Source organism: Tachypleus tridentatus, chromosome 2 (genome assembly GCF_004210375.1).
Source record: "Tachypleus tridentatus isolate NWPU-2018 chromosome 2, ASM421037v1, whole genome shotgun sequence".
NCBI classification, from domain to species: domain Eukaryota; kingdom Metazoa; phylum Arthropoda; class Merostomata; order Xiphosura; family Limulidae; genus Tachypleus; species Tachypleus tridentatus.
The window spans coordinates 126,183,301-126,205,510 of record NC_134826.1 but is presented as its reverse complement, the minus strand read 5'-3'; the positions used below and the strand labels follow the sequence as shown (position 1 = coordinate 126,205,510).

General features: G+C 32.7%; 1 protein-coding gene across 11 annotated transcripts in view; it reads right to left on the bottom strand.

Annotated features, from left to right (window-relative positions):
* Positions 1-2,853: 2,853 nt before the first annotated feature.
* LOC143245038 (dynamin-1-like) overlaps positions 2,854-22,210 on the bottom strand; it is a 63,749-nt gene continuing 44,392 nt past the window's right edge. For 4 of the 11 annotated variants that reach the window (XM_076490821.1, XM_076490824.1, XM_076490820.1 and 1 more), the window contains 5 exons: positions 17,018-17,303; positions 16,669-16,725; positions 10,131-10,312; positions 9,715-9,894; positions 2,854-4,030 (listed from right to left, as the gene is read on the bottom strand). In XM_076490821.1, coding sequence (XP_076346936.1) covers positions 3,964-4,030; positions 9,715-9,894; positions 10,131-10,312; positions 16,669-16,725; positions 17,018-17,303 — 772 coding nt within the window. In that variant the 3' untranslated portion in view covers positions 2,854-3,963. Of the gene's footprint in view, positions 4,031-9,714; positions 9,895-10,130; positions 10,392-16,668; positions 16,726-17,017; positions 17,304-22,210 lie in introns of all 11 variants that reach the window. The other 7 variants (XM_076490826.1, XM_076490822.1, XM_076490825.1 and 4 more) reach the window with 3 other exon arrangements.

The following is a 22,210-nucleotide window of genomic DNA, read 5'->3' as shown; positions in this document are numbered from 1 at the left end:
GATGTTTATAACTTACTATAGATTTGTTCACAAATTAACTTTAGCTGGTCGTATGCTTGCATTACAAAATAAAAGGTTTAATCCTTTGCAACATGACAATAGACGAGACTTCACACTTTACGTAAAAATGTTCATAACAAAGTATACAGTGTTGTTTTTAATAATAAAATATTTTACTATTTATCTAATCATCTAATGATAAACAACATATTGAAGACTTAAGTTGTTTGTACAAATGACGCTCACAATTAAGAGTAGATACAACTCTACAAATTTTTCAAGTTATGAAAAAACAGAACTATTTCAATCAACTTCCATTTCTTACTTGTTTGAAAGAAAAGTCTTGGTTCGCAGAGCCATTTAAACCATAATTAACCTGTGTGTCAGCAAGATTTCTTGGAAACGACTAAATGGGTGCTGACTTTTCGCGCTATTTTCTTATTTATAATTTGGTCAAAAACAATTGGATTTTGCTGAAACTGAGTGGAAACATGTAGAATATTATTTCTCACTGTCCTGCCTAAATATTTTGTGTCCGTTTATAATTGCGTGACGTAAGTATGCGCTTTACCAAGCACCCATCTTAATTAGGTTTCTATGTTTGTCTCGAATTTCTCGCCAAGCTACACAAGAGTTACTGCGTTAGCCATCCCTAATTTTGATCTGATGGGTTAGTGGGAAAGGCAGCGAGTGAACAAAATATACCCCCATCTCATGGGCTAATTTTGATCAACGAATAACGTGATAGGTTTTGAACAACAGATTACCATCAGACATTGCCAGACCGCAGTATGAAAAACTAATGAATAACTTTCACCCGAGTCTCTTGATATTTCATTCACATATATGGAAAATTTACTGAAAAAGAAATTAATCAAATATTCTGAGAACATTACGGGCATACGTTCAATCAATTATCCGAATATATGAAAAATATTTTCCAGCACTTGAAGTAGAGTTACATAATATAACAGTAATGTGAAAATCTTATTTAAAGTTATCACTTCATTTCTATTTGATAGGAAATACTGTAGTGTTACTCATGCTTTCCACCACTACCAGGGATCGTGAGGAAAAGCTGCTGGGGCACAACGATATTGTATTACGGCCCGTTACCATAAGAAAGAGTATCTCGAGAGACTCGATATAATTTGCGTATGCCACTGTGCTAGTAAAACTAATTGACTTTAATGTACTATCTGTTCAACAAGTTCCACGAAACAATGCCAATGTCATGCACTACAGCTTTATGTTCAAAAATGTTCTTCCAATTAGGCCCATTAACTTTATAAAATACGGTTACAATTTGTTTTGAATTTTTCGCGCAAAGCTATACGAGGGCTATCTGCGCTAGCTGTTCATAATTTAGCAGGTCAAGACTAAAGGGAAAGCAGCTTGTCATCACAACCCACCTCCAACTCTTGGGCTACTCTTTTACCAACGAATAGTGAGATTGACCGTCACTTTATAAAGCCATCATGGATAAAAGAGCGAGCATATCTGGTGTGAAGGGGATACGAACCTGCAACCTATATATAGATTAGGTACCTAATTTACTTACGTAAGTTTCAACCCGACCTTTTCCTTAATAGGCGTTCCGTTATTTAATGTCAAATTTAGATACCAACAGGTAAAATATAATAATAATATCAAGTAAACATTTAGGCTTAACTTGCGCTTTATCTCTAATGAAACTACTACGATTAACGTTAATCTCAAGAAACGGACATTCGTTTTATTTTTGATTTATACGTTGCATCCAACTAATTAGATACGTACAAACTGTTTCCACTATCCAGTTTATTAAGAAATACAAACGTGAAAGATTAACTCGTAAAATTATTTAAAACTTTTAAGGCCAACGTCATTGTTTATCATTCAACAGGCAGTTATAGTTCGTTCAATTTCTCAATCTTTTTTTGCCAAAATCTAAGCTTTTAACCTGTCCTAAGGAACTCTTATTTTCACGTACTGATATTACAGTATGAAACAATTATAATAATGAAGTTCAGCGTTAATTCAATTAATTAAACTTGTTTATTTAACTGCTCATTCTCTTAATTAATTAATGTAAAGGAACATTTGTTTGACAGTAACGCACTTCAAAAGTTCCCGTGGTTTTTGGGATAACAGTAAAAGATCTCTGTTAATAACGTACCTAAAAAACACATCTCCAATCTGTTGCACATAGTTACCTATGAAAACTTTCAGGTGTTTTTGTTTGGCCTTGAAAACTTCATTGTTTCATCAGTAATTAATTTCTTCTAGAATCACGTCATAACAAAATTAGGTTGAGAAACACTGTTATCCAAAAGAAAGATAAAACTAAGACGTTTCAGTAACAATTAGAGGCAGACAAACGAATAAAGACATACAGAAAACTGTTGTTGTGGTTAAGCAAGATAATAAACAATTGTCATAGCTTTACCCTAAGTACTATTTATAACAATAAAAAACATTTATAGTAAACTATGAAATTTGGCAGTGATTGAAATAGTAAAAATTTCTATCCAAGAGTAGCACTCTGGGACAACAGACGATATACACGTATATGTCACTGAAAACCAGATTATTCAAAGATATTGAAGATATCATTTATAAATGAAAGAAAGTCATCCAATACTTATTGGTGAAAGACGACGTTATAAGACATCCAAAGACATGTTAACAAAAACCATGAGATAAATACGTATATATTCCAAAGAAAAACGTCCACAGAATCATCAGAATACAATGTCATTTGGTTTTACAAGTATGTAGTAAATTATAATTTTGAGATGAGATTATTAGTAACCCCATTAGAGATTAACATAAAACATTAACCACAGGGAATAAAAAAAGGACTTCAAATAATTCATTCAAACAACTTTAATCCATCTATACATGACAAACACCACAATTCTACAAATATATTACTGCACATTATATACAAAACCAATGAAAATATTATACTACTCACTCAACACTAAATTCTGAAAACAAAATTCCCATCTGAGAAATCTTCAGAAGACTTGTATATACATTATAAATGCACAAGCATGTTTTTTCCTTTTTTCTTCTTCTCATGAACTTACACTACTTACATAAAAAGTCTTAATTTTTTACAAACTTGTAGTTGTAGTGGACAATAAAATCAAGACACAAATACTGTTACCCAAATAATCTATGTACCTTTACCATTGGTCAATACATGCAACAATAGTTATTTATGTATTGCTTAATCTGATTAACAACCCATCTGAAGAACATGTTTAACAAGCATAGTGTAAGAAGAAAAAAAAACATAACAGAAACTGTGTATGATTTTAAATACTGCTGATATGGGCTACAGTGTATTGAAGAGAGCACTCAAAATTTTAAACCACAATATAAACAAGTTGTCTAAAAAAATGTCCCAAATGATGCCATGCAGCTTTAAAATTTACCCATACAATATCTTCAATATCACTCAAAAGTTACTATACAAATCTGCTGTGACAGTAACCTTGCATTTGTAAATCCTTCCAAACTTCACTAACATTTCCTTCATCTCGTAAGAACTGATGAATTGAAAAACAAATTTAAAATATATCGTGGTCATTATGTGTATTGTAGGTTTACTAGTAATAACTTGTCCACAGATTTTAAATTACTTTACAACAGTGCATAATATACATATCTTATACAGACAACTGTCAGTAACAGTTGTTTTTTTTTACAGATGAAACAGTTCTCATGTTAATTAAACAATAACAAATGTAAAATAAATACTTCAAAGGTGATGATGCTTAGGCTGCAACTAGCTATTATTTGTACACTGAAAAAATTCTGAGGTTCGATTAATCATTTAGCAAACACGATGCTCCCGAGTAAGGCTTTAGTGATGAAAATAACTGAAATTATGATTAAATCAGGAATGAAAACCAACAGTACAATGATAAAAAAAAAGTCTTGGTTAGTACACTCTGATAAATTGGTAGTGATCTAAGTAGGCCTGGCTGGAACCTGCGGTCTGTCAGGGATTCGCGGAGGAACAGAAGGAAGGGGTCTCCTACAAAACAGAATAAAACATAACTAACTAAATAAGTAATGGAAATTGCAGGAGGGGAAACAAATAAAAATGGAAAGATTAACATGCTGTTTCTTATTTAAAACCAAATGATGAATGTGAAAACAATGCATGTTTACATGCCCACTGTAGGTATAGTATACAATCACGTTTCCATGATAATGTTCTGTTTATCATGTCAAAAAGAAAATATTAAAAGTAACTTGAGGTGAATATAACATACAGGACAACTAACTGTATCTAATATCTGTACAGAACTACTGAGGTCGACTTTACGACTATCTGAAATTAAAAACATCTACAATTATCAAGTTCTGAGTAACATTTGGATAAATTTTCTAAATGTAGTAAGAAAATACTAACAAGTTTCTGATAAAAACTCTTAGAAACTTAAACATCAAACTTATGCTTCTTCAACGTATCAACAACTAAAGCCACAATTGCAAAATTGTGCAATTAAGCAAGAAATATATGTAAAATTAATGAACAGCTGTTTTATATACATACATACATATATAGTTCTTTCTACAGACGGATGACAAACATACAACACACATTCATATATATACTTGTGTATATAATGCTCAAAAGCTAATTTTAAACAAAATATACTTGAAGACAACAACACATTTAAAAATAAATGTGGGTACACATATACACTCATAAAATTAAACAGTTGAGAAACAGACACTAAAATATTCATTGCACACACATATTAGAATAACTAAAAACAATTGTGTGTATGTATTATTTATTTATAACAGTATTTTCTACAACATCAAATACCTGAAGCTTACTTGTAAGTACAAATACAAACAGCAACACACAGAGATATGAATAAACTGGTACATTTGACAAATGCTGAAATAGTGCCTACTTCCAAATCTGAAATACAACTTTGCAAAATGAACATATATATTGCATATCTAAGTACAGTCCTTCGAATATGTGACTAGTAATTATATACCTTTCCACTATGTAACTCGTACCCTAGTGTTACATTACTTTGTGATTAACCTATGTGTAGAAAGGCTTTGTTCATTAATTTAGTGTTTATTATATGCTACATTTACCTATAAATGTAAGTAGTTTATAAAATTTAAAGATAAAAAAATTCTTTGACAAAGAAAATCAAGAAGAGGACAAATTTGAATCACACAGAACTTCGTTTTGTTACATATGTAAGACAAGATGGGGCTTAGTGACAAATTATGTACCATATTGATTACAAATGTAAAGAAGGGGTGACTAATGAAGTCAATAGGATTATCAGTCTGATTCAAAATTATGAATGCAATTCTTAATGATGTAAAAAAAAATCTCTCAAATAAGTGACTGTTGGCAACATTAAAAAGACTGTTTTTCATTCTGGTCAACCTAAGAAAGTGTTTCATCAAAAACAAATTAGTCACTTCCTCTTTGTCAAGTTTTACAACTACAGAAGCAAACTGCTTTACAACAAACATGTTTATCATTCTGAAGACATGACTAAGAACCTATAAGCTTGCAATATATTGTTTTTTTATACAGAAACACAGACAAAATAACATCTATGAATAAAAAAATTCCAACTAGTTTTCTAGTACTTTCTAGAAAATAAATTTTATGCATTATAAATTCAACAACAAAGACTGAAGAGTCAATTATGCTTTGCAGTAATTTAGGTAAGAACCACAGAGGTTTTATCAAGGCAAGGTAAACTACAGCTAACATTAACTGCACACTTGTGTATATTAACACTTTTTCTTTTCATCTCAAATTTCATTGACATTACAAAATAAACAAACCCTTTAACCACACACAAGTTCATAAAACCAGAATTGTGCTTAATTTACAATACTTTAAACAGTAATAGTCTTAGCTAAGCTTTAATTTTGGAAAAACAAGTTTATAATTTACAAGAATATTCAACAACAGAAAAGCATAAAATTGCAGAACCATCAAAGTGAAATAATAAGTAACATTATTCAATCTAAGAAGAGTATTAGAAACCCTGCTGCAACGTATTAGTAGCTATCTAACACTACGTGTTCTCTTGTATACATTCCTTCTAAAAGGGCAAAAACAATCTACTTTTTAAGAAGCAGAAGTTAATGGAAAAGAAGTACACACAAGCATTGCATCCAGTCACCAACGAACATCTTTTATTCAAGTGGAAAGAACAGCCCCTCTGACAAACTAGCCAGTTATTTATGCAGAGGCATGCCAAATGCATCCAGAATGGGCTCAGGTCCTGCCTGTGATGTTCGTGGTGGAATGGAAGGCAGATTTCCTCCAGACCCCGGCTAAAGTGAACAGAAACTCAAAAGGTTAGTAAAAGAGAGAATTGCTAAATACATACACTCAATAAAATACAAATTAGCTGATGCCATTCTAGTACATAACATAAACTTCTATAAATATTCATTTGATCACACAGAAATATGCTGAAAGTGAAAGAACTGAGAGGAGTTGGAAAAAGGTACTATTTGATATTCCGCCCAGTAGGATATAGATTACAATTACATTTTGACATTTCTTTTACATCTACCTAGCAGCAATAAACTCTATACAAGTGAACAAAAAACAGAACAAGTCTACAACTATAATCCTTTTACACTAATAAAAATATAAGCTTGTTTCAAGGTCACAGTTCTAGAAGTGATTAAACTTTCACCTTCAATTCTAAAACACTACTTACCTCAGGACTACAAATTACTTTTGGAAATGTGTGTTTTCTTATAGCAAAGCCACATCGGGCTATATACTGAGCCCACCGAGAAGAATCAAACCTGATTTTAATGTTGTAAATCCATAGACATATTACTGTACAAAGAGGGGGCACTTTTGAAAATGAATATTCAACAATTTTCCTGCAACTGAGCAGTAAAAGACCACCGAGTGAGGTACCATAAATGTTTTCTTTTAAGAGTTTTAATCACTAGCTTAATGTTTCTGCATGTTCAACTTGTCTTCACAAGATTTCTTTTTTATTTGTAAGTTTTCTTCTTTATTTTGTGTTTCTAATTAATGTCTTTACAAAAGATTAAAGTTGAGGAGGGGTTTCAAGAATAAATGAGAAACTTTATTCATGATGTCAGTAAACCATAGGTTCAAGAAATCTTGATACAAAGTGATAAAAACCTTATAACCTAAGTGCTTTCAAAAGGTAAACCTTTCTTCTTCAGGGACAAACTGAGTCTTTATTGTAATTTAAAAGTTCACTGATATGCCAAATACATTTTTGTCCTCAACATCTTCACAGAATAATGACTAATTTTTCTGGTACTTTTCAATTAATGTGATTTGAGAAATGTTAAATATAATTTAAAATGATAAAGAAACCTGAAAACACAAAGCATTTTTGAAAGGTGGAAATTCTTTTACAAGATATTTTAGTATGAAAAATAATGATTTGGTTTGGTTTGTTTTGAATTTCGGACAAAGCAACTCAAGGGCTATGTGCACTAGCCATCCCTGATTTTGCAGTGTGAGACTAGAGAGAAGGCAGCTAGTCATCACCACCCACTGCCAACTCTTGGGCTACTCTTTTACTAATGAATAATGCCCTCACGACTGAAAGGGTGAGCATGTTTGGTGTGATGGGGATTCGAACCCGTGACCCTCAGATTATGAGTTGAGTGCTTTAACTGGCTGGTCATGTCAGGCCAAAAAATAATGAACTAACTGTAAAACATAATGTGCATGAAAGCAAATAAGGAATTTTCAATCAGAGCAAAAAGCTCCAAAAGCTGGTTTTAAAATTAAAGGAAAAACTAATTAAAATTCCCAACATCAACACATGACTAAAATAGATGGATTTATAAAGTATATCAAAGAAGAGGATTGGTTGGTTGTTTAATGGCACAAAGCAACTAGGCTATCTGTGCCAAACATCTGGTAAAAAGTTAAAATTAAAGGAAATGTAGTAAATAAAATTTATAAAAGGAAATGAAGGTCAAACAAAACAAAGTTTAAAAAAAACAAACATAAATAGCATAAAACCAATGTTTACATCTATTCTACAACGTTAAGAGAAAAACTAAACTAAAACAAGCTGTAAAGGACTTTCTGTAGCATAATTGTAATTATCATAACTTGCCAGGAAGACTAACAGGTAAGTTCAAAAACCACAATCAGTCACCTTGAAGTTGGCTTTTCCAGTCCTGGTTCCAAGTTATTTGACATTATGGCCATTTAAAAAAAATGGCATTAAAAAGAGTAACGGCCTTTAAAAAACTAAAAACATTTCCAAGTTGCACAGTGTCACCATCACCAATAACATTGCCTAACGTTATGGACAAATCTTGGGACAGAACATGTTTAAAATAGTGTCATCTTTGAGAGTCATAATGATGGCAAGAAAGTAAAATGTGGCTTATTGTGACCTGAGTGTTACATAGACTACACACTGGTGCATCAGTTCCAGCTAAAAGAAAACAATGAGTTAAAAAACTGTGACCAATGCGTAGTCTAGTTAGAACAACTTCCTCTTTCCGATCCTTACTGAAGCAAGATGGCCAAAGTCTAATATAGGGTTTTATTTGAAAAAGCTTGTTTTTACATTGCTCACTCCAAGTCGACTGCCAGCTGACACAGAGCAAAGCCTTGAGTACAGAACCATAGTCCATGTATGGAACAGGCAAGCAGTGATAGTGCCAGAGCAGACAGATTTAGTTGCAGTGTCGGAGAGCTTGTTCCCGCGAATACCAATGTGGCCTGGTATCCAGAAAAATTGGATAGAAGTAGATGTTAAAGAGAAATGGGCCAGTTGGTTTTGAATATTGGCAAGAACAGTGTGTGAATTAACATGAAGCAATTCCAGGGCCAGTAGAGAACTAAGCAAATCTGTATAAATAGTGCAGTTTGAGTACTGCTTAGCTTCTATGTGATCCAGAGCAAGAGAAATGGCATACAGTTCTGCAGTGAACACAGACAGATGGCTAAAAGACAGGTCACATTAGCCATGGTGGGGATGGGCTGACCAGTGGATACAGCAATGTATAATCCAAGAACAGACCCAATTCATCCAACTGCACCTATATACGAAGGCCAAATGGTGGGGATGCTGTTTTGGTCACCGAAGAAAAACAACAGGTGGGATGCTTTGGTAACAAACGAAGTTTCAAAGCATATAGTAAAGAGATTTGTAAACAGTGGAGGTGCACAGACAGTTCATAAGACTTTGTGTACAAGCTCTGAACTGGGAAAGTGTGGAAAGCCCCAGTGCAGAGCCAAAGTCCCTGATGATGAACAGCATCTTCAAGGCTGATGTTCTGGAAGAGCCACAGACAAGTGATCCATAGTCAAGTTTCGATTGAATAAGAGCACGATATATCTTTAGCATAGAGCATCGATCCACTCCCAAAGTGGTGGAAGAAAGGACACGGAGGATGTTCAGTGCTTCTTGTACATTTGACCAGCAGCTGCTTGATGTGTGGTATATAGGTCAGCTTACGGTTAAAGATAAGCCCCAAGAACTTTGTCTCAGGGTCCAAAGAAGAAGAGTAAGGCAAGTAAAAAGAATAATGATCAGTAAAGATTTTGGTTTAAAGACCTTATTTAATAAGTTATGAAATGGTAAAAAATGTTTGATTAGTGGAAAAAAATGTGATAATGACAAAATACATAAAGCAAACAACTTGTGAATCTAAGACAGATTTAAAATCATTATCTATTATACTTACGATGGTACTAAAGGTGGAGTAAAGTTTCCTGAAGACACTGGCCTAGGTGGAGCTGTAGGAACTGTCCTATTGCTTCCAGTATCTGGGCGAGATGGTATTACTGGTGCTGGCCGAGAAGCTACAGGTGGAGGCGGGGGCGCTCTGGTAGACAGGTTTCTTCTGGGCCCTGGTGATGAAGGTCTTAAAAGAAAATATTAATAATAATATAAAGAAAAAGTAACAGTGTAACTCTTGGACTCTCCAATGCATTAAACACTATACTGATTCTTTTGAGGACACTTATCCTTATGTTATCTTTCACAGAATTACTGAAATTATCAATGCTTAATTTTTTTTTTCTAATAATTTTACTTATAATGCAGTACATTAACAATATCTACATTAACTGTGATGAACATAAGTTCTAAAATGAATACCTGGGTGATTCAGGTGTGCTGGCCTTCAGCCAATCATCTTTCACTGGAGGTGGAACAGGTTGGTATGATGTTGTCATGGAAACATCACCAATGATTTTCAGAGCATCTTTACAAGCACAGTACATCCGAAGCATTTCATCTCGTTTCTTAGCTTCTTCCAGGGACTCTTCCATTAGTGTTGCCTGAAAGAGTTGGTGATCAGTAGTGAATCTTCTCTTGTAGAATAATGAGAGCACAATTGTGCATGAAACAGAGCAGAATCTACAAAAAAGTTCAACATCCTACTTGTGAATGAAAACTTGCAACAGCATCAAACGTTATGATTATGTGGAGGTTCTGTATTTTCTGGTTATGCTTTTTATCTGCTTTTGACAAAACAAAGGAATATTTTGTTATTAATACAAGCAGATTCCTGTTCTCACAAAATAAAAAAGCAAGAAGCAAATCCTCACTACTTCAAACAAGATGATGTTAACCCTTTCATGACAGGTCAAGTGTCAAAGGCACAATTCATTGTGTTTGCTGAATTGCTTTGAAAATTATACTTAAATATTAATTTATGATTAATGTGAATAAGGTTGATATCAACTTGTAAATTATAATTCAAACTTTAAGATTATGTACGAGTTAATGACTTAATTTGAAAATAAATACAAAAGAATACACCTAAATATCGATTTTTGTGAGTCACATGGTACATTGAATGCACCACTGGTTAAAGTTAGAAGTTTGTGATGTAAAAATACTAAGTCTATAGTTTTGTACAAATTAGAAACTCAAACTACCAATATTGACAAGATATAATGTAAAACAAGAACTTTATATCTTTTTATTTTGCTGAGATATGGCCTATATTCTGAATCAAATATGGCTACCCTGTTCACTTTTTTCCATTTTTGGAAACAGTTCTTTATAACTTACTTCAATATATCACACATGAATAACCAACTGACAGCTTAGAATGTCCCTCTAGTGGTTTTCTCAGCCACTAATAAGTTCGTTTGAACGAAAATTTTAAGGAGGTAGGTTGAATCTTTAGTCTGCTCAGTTTCATTTTCTTTTTAGAACTAAATGCAGTTTAATTACTAAGCTTGATAAATTATAGTGGAATTTTATGGTATCAATATAGTACTTTATCAATTTTTGGTTATTCAACTGTATATATAAAACCTAAAAAAACGTTTTGTTCCATATCAACCACATGTAAAACTTTAAAAGGCTTAGCAACCTATATCCAGCAGAAACCAAGTTCAAAGGTCATAGCTAAAAGAAAGAACTGTTTGCTTTACTTTTTTTATTGATTGTTTTACATTTTAAGAAACATAAATTTAATAAGGAATTTCTAAATAGTAATAATTTATACACATATATATATAAAATGGGTAATAATTGAAATGAGATTATACATTACAAAACACTAGTCCACTAAAACACAGCCAAGATAGGGTCACTTTGTAAAGAATAAAGGTCTGTTTTATATTACTGGATACAGCAGCAGGAGTGTACATCCACTACGTCAATGCAAGTTTCATAATGTTAGCTACGCACGACTGGATGGCAATATAATAAATAATAAATTGTAATGTTATGAGGCTTAAGCTACTTAGGACTAAGCATTTATATTGTTATGATATAATATGTCATCATTCTAACATGAAAAAAGCATAATTTATTTACTAATTTTTTTTATGAAGGTTATGAGGTTGGTCATAGTGTAGAAAAAAACAAAATATAAAGCCCTACTGAAAGCAAATATTTGAGATATCTGGGATGAAGAATAATTTTGTTAATCAAAACATGAAATAACTTTGCACTTGGTCTAGTAATGAAACAAACATGATATTTTCAGAAACAAGACTTTAGTAAAAATACAACATTAAAAAATGTATTTTTTTGTGTACCAAAGATTTGTAATGTTTACTAAAATAAAAGTCCAACACAGTTTTCAAAGGTACATATAATGCTTTAAAAGTTATAAGTACTTGATGTGTGTAAGTGTGTTTATTACACCAAGCCCATAACGAAATGGTTAACTTTACATGTAAATAAATAAAAACATAACATAGCATTAAATGATATTTAATGAATTTCCTGTTTTTAGGAAGTTTGGTGTAGTTTTATGTCAAATAAATTAAAATAATTATGCAAACAGTTTGGTATTGACTCCAGATTTAGCTTTCAGAATAAAAAGAAAGTTTACAGCACAAACAAAAGAAAATGGGACATTGCTAATTTAACCTTTAATACTCTTCAGTAGATGTGACCAATCTTTTAACCTTAAAGTGACCAGAGTTTCCATACTATAACTTTTGTTTTGTGTATCTTCATGAAACACTAAAAAATTTAGGAAAATAATATGACTATTTTGTAGTCAATTGCTTAATTATTTTTACGAAAAATTTGTCCATGAACACATGAAGTCAATCTTGACTGCTCAGAGGACAAAGTGATATTTATATCGAGATAAAAAAATTCATTAGTGTTATCTCTAAAAACATCCTTCATAAATATCAAACTTGTTTGTCAGTAAAACTTTATATTTTATGCTATTTTCTCTATCCTAGCTCCACAAGTATACAGTAAATTTGACCAACCTTGTAATCACAATAAAAAATAGTAAAGCTGAATTAACCTTTATTCTTTCTAGAACAACCATGAATTGTAATAGTATACTACAGTTGTTTGTCCTAAATAACTTAAACCTTTTGTGTGTGTGTGTGTGTGTGTGTAGAGATAGAGAAAAATAATATTGATAAGGTTAAGTAAACAAAATTAAAAGGGACTCCGTTAAAAACAGCAAATCCATACCTCTAATTGTACTAGTTTATTATAACCTAAAACAAGCTGAAACAAAAATAAATAATAATAAACAAAAACACTGCACAAATTAAAAAAGATCCCAGAGTAAAGCTTAACTTTTGGGATATAAAATGTACCCTAGGTTTTGGAAGTAACTGCGGAAGTAGGACCCACACTACTATGGGGATACACCATTTATCGGTCTTAACATCTCACATCAAAAAATAAAATGAAAGAATAGCAATAGATACAGAAACAGAAATTAAAGTGAGATGTTGGGTACTCAAGCCAACAACATCCCACATCTATATCACCCTTCACTGCCTGCATATAGTTGTGGGAAAGGTTACTGCTCTCCCAACTAAAGAAAAAAAAATTAATTGAAAAATAAATGTAAGAATAAGAAAAAGTTTTATTATGTTTCTGTATTTACAATAATTATATATTTTTCAACAGCCAGGTTTTTAAACAAGTAATGAGTTCAAATGAGAGCTAACTATTCTACTTGTAGAGCAAATTTATCTTTACTATTATGAAAATATATTTACTGATAACTATAAAAATCCAGATTTTTTAAATTAACTTAGATATATAGATGATTTAATTAGAATAAATAATCCTCAAACAAATGTTAACACCATTTATCCAACAGAATTATAAACTGAAAATACTTCAATATCTAATACAGAAGCACATTATTTAGATTTAGAAATTAAAGTAACTGATAAGGATATCAATATAAATATTTTTTAAATTTCGTGCAAAGCTACTCGAGGGCTATCTGTGCTAGTCATCCCTAATTTAGCAGTGTAAGACTAGAGCAAATGCAGCGAGTCATCACCACCCACTGCCAACTGTTGGGCTATTCTTTTACCAAAGAATAGTGGGATTGACCACCACATTATAATGCCCCCATGGCCTTTAGGGCGAGCATGTTTGGTGTGACAAAGATTCGAACCCTCAACCCTCTGATTACGAGTTGAACGCCTTAACCCATCTAGTTATGAAGGGCAATATTTTTGATAAAAGAAAATATTTTGCCTTTCCAATTTATGATTTACCCTCTTTTAATAAGTTTCTTCTGTTATAAGCATTATAACTTTGCAATTATAAAGATATTGTAAAATTTGTAATCAATTACAATATTTTATTAGTAATGTTGAAATACTGATACAAAAATTAATAGTTAATGGATTTAACAAAGAAACTTGAAATAAAATAATTAAATATAAAAATGTACTAAATAAATAAAAAAATCTAAACTATTTTTAGTTATAAATAAAGTCATTTAACAACTTGGCACTTCTTCATGTTCATGTACACCTTGCTGCATATAAAGACTTGTTTAAAGCATGATAGTCACAGTATACTTAATAAATGGGTGACAGTTGAGAACTATACTAGTTTATTTAGATAACCGGATGGGACTCTTCAAACTAGTATAATTTATTTGCTGGGTTATCAATTATTGCTTTTCTACCATAATGGGGACTGGAATGTTAACTTCAAGAGGTAAGTTTTTTAACTTACTTACCCCCAAATGGTAGTATTTTCTCATACTGCTGGAATGCTCACTTTAAGGGGTATATTTAGTTAACTTATTTACCTGAAGATTGTAGTACCTGATTCTTATTTTTAGTTCTTCATTTAATGTTTTCTTCTTTTTTGTTGTCTTTACTTTGGAGAGCAGTCACTTTCATACAACTGTCTGCAGGCATTGAAGGGTGATATAGATGTGGGATGTTGTTGGCCTGTGCACCCAACATCTCGCTTTAATTTCTGTTTCTGTACCTACAGCTATTCTTTCATTTTGTTTTTTTATATGAGATGTTAAGACTGATAGATGGCATATCCCCACAATAGTGTGGATCCTACTTCTGCAGTTACCTCCAAAACCTGTGGTACATTTTATATCCCACATTATAGCTTGTACCCTGGGATCTTCACAATTTGTTCAGCATTTTTTGTTTATTTTTTAATTTATTTTTGTTTCTGCTTGTTTTTAGGTTATAAAAAACCAATATATGTATATATATATATATATCTGTTTATACTTATTTTCCCTGCTTTTTGAAACACGTCTAACTAATAATCTTTTCATAAAATCTGTAAATCATTCTGAGAACATGCAGTTCTTATTACTGTATTTGAATAGCATAATGCATAAGTCAAGAACACACATCATGAAAATTTTTTTATTATTGTTTCTTATTATCCTTCCTATTAAACTAAAAAGTTTCTTTTCTTTGGTAGACTGTTCAGGAATTGTATTTGTAATAACACTAAGTTGAATGGATGGCAACTGCCTTTTGTAGAAATAAAAGTTTAGAGATCAATGTTTCAAAAGTCTTCCACCTTCAGAAGACAAAATGCAGAAGACTTTCGAAATGCCATCATTTACACTGGTGTTTCTGTAACACGTAGTTGCCGTCCAAGTACTTAGCTTCAAAAAGTTTCTAATTCTTATACTTTAGTGTACTCAATTTTTATTAACTTAAACAATGTATTTAAAACATAAAATAACACAAACAAAGCAAGCAATGTCCTATAACTATCATAATTTGTCTGGCTTTCTTACTATAGCATAAAAGCCTTTAAATGTTATCTTAAGCACGTCAGAATGATTTGAGTAAGAGAAGTTATCAAACTGAAGAAAAAATAGACAAAAGCATGTACTGAAAACAATATAATACAATACTTCCCATATGGATTAAAACACCAGCTTTTTTTATTGGTTGTATGGAACATAGTGTAAAACAACAGAGAACTATTGACAATTTGTGAAAAAATGAAAATGTGATAGGTAGGGATGTCAAGTGAGTGAGTTTTTAGTTTATGGTTCTGTAAATAAACAAGACTGTTGGGTCTAAAAGTTATATTTAGACTTAGTAAGATTTACATTAGAATGAGTAATTTATGCTGAATTCCACACTTCTCAAAGGAGTAATAAATAAATTAGGAAGAGGGAAGACCCCAACAAATGTCACAATTCTCATATTACAAAATATAAAGGATTTACAAAACAAATTTCTTATAAAATTACAACTGATATAATATTAATATTACATTTATTAATTACTTTTATTATCTTGTTGAGTTTATTTGTATACAATGATAATAAAACAGTTTCATTAAATTTTGCATTTAATTATAACACTGTTGTGACACACACCTTGTTTTGCCCACAGTTAGGGTTAAATTAAATACTGAAAGAAGTGAAATAAATGGTTAAAATCATATTTCAAAGTTAAAGTGTTTTATCACAGTATTTCTAATCACTACTTTCAAAACATACCAAAGGATTAATATGAAATGTTTTATGTGACTGACTTCAATATTATAAAGCATTATGCACAAGAAATGTGACAAAGTTTGTGTCTGGTGTAAAGCAGAGATTCCAAACACTTTTCACTGATGACACATTCATATGCAATATATATACACATTTGTGGCTTTTTTTTTGTTCTTAATTATTTTTCACTGGCAAAAGTCTTGCAACATACCTAGCAACTTACTGTAACACACAATTTGGAAACAACTTGTCTAGAGACTATACAATCAACTCAAAACGTTAAATGTATAAAACTTGAAAAATGTACAGCTACAAAAATATATATATACTAATGTCATGTTGTGTATGCATGCTGTCAGGCATGTGAATAAGGATTTTTGATACATCTTTATATATTTGTTGAAAGATATAAAAACACAGGTTGTTCATAAAATTACAGGTTTTTACCTGATCACATGATGCGTAAAGGCTTGGAAGCAGATCACTGTAGATGAAATCTTTTGCCTATCAGGAAAAACAAATTTCATACTCAGTACTTTCCTAATAACAGAAATGCAAATGATGCATCATGAAAATAATGACTTGTTAAAAGGCTAATGTTTCTAAAAACCATGAAGAGGAAATTGTCAATAGCCTTAGAAAACTGAAAAGTGTAACATTTTCAATTTCATGTTGTATGTTTGTAGATTATCTTAGTTGTTACAACAAAGGTGCAAAATTAAAGCATATATGAAATGAAACATTTAAATTCCCTTTTAGAAAGATAACTTGATCCTGAAAGAAATAACAAACTCACACTATTAATTGTTAAATGCATGATAATCTTAGGCACAAGGTCCCTGAAAGTTTTGGTTACAATTTTCATGTAAGAATCCACCAGATTTCTGATTGTTTCAACTTGACGCTCTAACTGAGGGTCTATGGACTGGCCTGTACTTTCAGACTCTCCATCTCCATTTACAGACCTTGATGATCTGTCTGGATATACACCTGCTCTGAGAAATGAAGCCTTCCAACTGTCCACTTCTTCTGGACCCTCACATGATAGCTCCAACTGTTTGTAATCTTTATAGACATTCCTACTGGGACAAAACAATTGGTTAAATCATTAATCAGTCATGAAATTCAGTTTTTCAAATATTCTCTTCTCAAGGTGTTAAAGCCTATACATCAACAATTTGTTTAGTACTCTTTACATGTTTGCATCAGATTACTAACCAGCCATTACCACTCCACAAAAATGAACAATTCAGCATTCTTTATCTGAAGTTAACATGTTTAAATATGAAAACATGTTTCTCAAAGCTACTTCCATGCACACAACAGCTATTTCCCTCATATACCTGCTTGTGATATTTGCATGTCAGTAGCTTTGAGCTAACTTCCACCTATGATTCTAATTTTGAATGTGAACTACTTTGATGAATGATGGCATCATATGCAACACAACCTCCATGTGCAGTAACTTCTCTTAAGCAGTTGCATTCAAAATAACTTTACTCTTAGACAAGATAAGAATAAAGTACACCAGAAGTGAGGAGGTCAAGTGGTAAGAGGTGTCTATTGGCAATGCATTTTCAGATCAAGAAAATGTTAACTTCCAAAACTGTATTGTATTTTACCACTGCACACACAGCATAGCTACAAGCTATCCTCAGAAAGTTCCCAAAGGAAGCCCATGGAGTCTAAAATCTGATGACAGAAGCTCTATATAGGGGTACATCCATGGGATGCCACTTCACACCTTGGTCAGGGTATACATTTTGACCATAATGTACAGCATGAAAGGCAAATAAACCCCCTGGTGTCACAGTGACTGGTAGAATAAAAACACAACTATGTAAACACTTGCACACAAGTGTTCAATGAATGAATAAGGTTAGTGTGGTTAGGTCATGATTAGATGTGCTCACCTTGACTCAATTGAATAGACACAGGCTACTGGAGGAGGGGACACCATAATACTTCTTATCATACTGTGCTAAGCCTAATCAGTGAGGAGTTCTCCAAGGTTAAATCATTCCAATGGCTAAGAGTTGATAAATGGTAAGAATCTCAATTGCCCTATTTGAAGAGGGAGAGATAGCATTAAAAGGAAGCTTTACATAGTATCCCTCCTCTCTTGCTCCAACCTCACATTTATCTAGGGGTATTGTCCCTTCATCTTGACATGCAGGATTTGTCCAGCCCATTTCCCATAGGATTGAACTCTCTGATCATTTAGCCTTCTTTTTATCCCATGCTGTAATCATTGTTTTGTTTGGCTGTTAATGAGAGTTTAATTTTTTTCATAGTTTACCCATCTACTGCTCTATTCTTCTTGACTGTTCTACTGTGACACACTTTTGTCTTTTTCACATGGTTGTTCAATCATAATTTTTTGAAATGTTCAGATGCCAATCAAAGAAGCAGAAGAAACCAGGAATGAGTTGGTCAGAGAAATGCCAACATGAGGACTCAACAAGAAATATTACACATCAATGTAAGAGAAGGATAGGAATACAGAAATAGATGAGATTATTCCTGGTTGAAAGCATCTAGAGCTCTAACCAAAGGATAAGGAGCTGGGAACAAAAAGAGGGGAAGCTTAGAATTTAGAGGAGTGAAAAAATCATGTATGAATGATGCAATCAACTAGGAGCACACCTATGAGTGAAACATAAATCCAGCTGAGATAAAAGATCTACTACCAGGTTCAAGGCTCCTGACACTTGACAAGCCATGAGATGAACCCAATGGGAATAAAACCAGAAGAGAAGGTACAATATTCGTAAGCAGAGACAGATGGAGTGGGTATCCCTTTAACAGTTATAAGAAATGACTGTAGAATTGTTGGAGTGAATCATAACTTGATCCACTAGAACAGTAGTTCCCAAACAGGGGTGCTCGCACCCCTTGGGGTGCAAGATAGCGTTCCAGGGGTGCAAGATAACATTTGTTTTGGCTACCTTCACCTTTATTCTTAAATAAATAATTACTGTGAGGGGTGCGAGAACATATTAAAATTTTTTAGGGGTGCGGGGCATAAAAAGGCATGAGAACATGCCTGACAAACAGAAAGATGTTCAAACACACTGATGTAAACTTTTCTTAGATGGACAAATGCTAGAAGTTATATTGTCAAACAGAGGTAAGTCCCAATTCAAAAGGGGAGCATATGTGAAGAGATAATTATCCTAGTTGGAACAGGTGGTAAGGGAATGCCAATGGTGGTTTTGGCAGGTTTAGTCACCAAGACAGGTCTCCAAGAAGAGGAAAAGGGGAGGTTTACAATCAAGGACAATGGATCCTAAGAAAGATTCCATTCATCTCACAAGTTCCAATGAAGGAGGCCACAAGGGAATGAGTAGTTATAGAGAAACTAGAATCCCAAAAAGCAACAAAAAACAACCCCTGTCACAAGAGGAAAATAAGGAGTATAAACCTTTGTGACGACACATTCCATAGTCCACAGGCTAAGAGGTTAAGGTTGAGTCCACTAAGGTGATAGCTGAAGAAAATTACCAGATCTATTAATTACTTTGTTGGCATGAGAAAAGATATGGAAAGCTTAACAAGCCATCTGAGTGAAGTATCCTTTTGCAGAAGAAGGGACATGTGACAGAATGACAACTACCAAGAAGGAGAAAGTAGAAGCCAATCATGTGTGTAGGAATGGAATCCCATTCTCAGTTTACGAAGTTAGACAGCAATGGCCATTATGACTTGATTAAAGACTGTGAGAGCCACGGCTATGGCAAAGAGAAGAGCACATAATTGAAAGACTCAATTCTGATAGACAAAACTTAGGAAATATCTGGAGGACAGGCAACTGAGGTATATAGAAAAGTGCCCAACAGACTAACCTTGGTTATCCATTGATTAGATGAAAAAACAACTAGAAATAGATGAAATTTTCTATCTGGAACAACCAGAAATCATTTGAGAAACAATGGATTAATAGCTGAAAGCCATTCATGGTCTTCTTTGGAACCACAAAGATGTGAGAGTAAAAACCCAGAGAACGAGTCATACTCTTTCCACTGCATCTTTGGCCAGAAGATCCAAGAATTAATTTTTGAAATGTTGAAAATATTAGGGATCAGAGAAAGAAAAATATAGATGAGAACCTGGAGAACCCATTGTATGCATAAAACTGGTACTACAAATAAGAGAGATGACCACCTACTGAGCCAGACCTAAAAGGATTGTAACAAATAAAATGATCAATGAACTTGATGCTGGGAAGTGGAAAAAGAAGGAATGTCTGGAATCTGGAATGGGAAGGGTAGACTGATACAGTTGAGGAACATAAGTCAACAGGCAAGGTTAAGAAAGATGAGAAACTAGGGTATCTGCTCTCACTATCTTATGAGGACTGATGACATTTTATTTCAGCTTGGGTCTCTAATGAATGAGGAATACCACTAATAAATTCTAGCCAACTTAACTCTCTATCATGGAGGAACAAGTAAGGACAAGCAGAGCAAAAGAAGTGGTAGAGATCAAAGTAGAAAACAAACATTAGAAAATCCATACAGGTCATGAAAAAGTGTTTGAGACATAAGGTTGAGGAAGGAGATGCAACACAAAAAAAGGATTGCTCCCTAAACAGGCAAAATATTCTAGACTGGTAACTTATAAAATAAAAGAAACATTACTGTAGGCCAGGGCAAAGAAAAAACCAAGAATGACAAGGCATGTGGTTACAGGTACAGAGTTGTTGAAGAAAGGTATCAATGTGAACCCTAATATCAGGTGAAGGAAGAAAAACAAAGATATCTCTGAGAATTTATTTCTTGGAGTAAAGAAAAGAAAGAATTAAAAGACTCAGGCAAAATAAAAATAAAGGAACATACCTGAGAAATCATATCAAAAAAGAGATTGGAAGGGTGAGAATTCTCTTCAACTGGTAAGGCAGTACCTAAAGCAAACCCAAGTGATTGAAACAATCAGTCAAATTTGTCATCTTCCTGGCCATTCTCAAATGCAGATGAAGAAATATTTGCCAAATGGACAGAAAAAGGAGGCCCATTATGCAAGAAGTAACATGGTGTACCACACCAATAACAACCCCAACAATAAATAAGCTTCCAGAAGCTATAAAAGAAATAGGTCCTGTGATTTGTAATTTTATCATCTTCACAGGACAAATATGAAATAACCATCACTTCAGAATTCATTATAACGTTTAACAATTTTGAAAGCAAAGCTGAGGTAGAACAAAAGTAAGTCAACTGGTATAAATGCAACTCTCAGTAAATAGCCTGAAAACAAAAAAAATCAACTCATTTGTACAAGCCAATGCCAGAGAAAAAGAATGAAGTTACTTTGACTGCAAGTGCTTAAGGAGAGTTTCTGTATATGGAGGTTGTGTTGCTTTTCTATTGGTGTAGTTTTCATAGCATGATGATGTCATCATACACAAAGCACAATTTAGGTTAAATTTGAGATTTAGATGGAAGTCAGGTCAAGGATAGTGGTATGCAAATCTTGTAGGCAGATAAAGGGGTACAAACATTTTATGCCTGGAGATAATCTATCTCAAGTAAACTAATTAGTATTTTGATACTAATATTTAAGTGTTCATAATAATTAAGAAATTTAAATATATTTTAAAGTATTTATATTTGGCTCATATAATACCATTTAAAAATTGGGTATTATTTATATTCTTCAGAAACACTTTCAATTCAAATTAACAAATCTGTATCATATAATAACTTGATTTTGTATCAAGTGTGGCTAATAAAGAAAAGTGTTTTACAATTAGTAACTTGTTTTAAAACCTTTATATACATCATCAGCTTTAAAATATATTCATTTAAAACTTGCTGGGACTTTTAACCTAAGACTTAAGATGTATTTCATCATCATAATACCAAATTAACCTGAAAACTCAAAAATTCAATTACTTACAACACTCCTAATATAACCTGATGTCACATTTTGTTAAAAATTCTTCACTTTTGGTTTGAATGAATAAATTCAGACTTCATTTACTCTATTT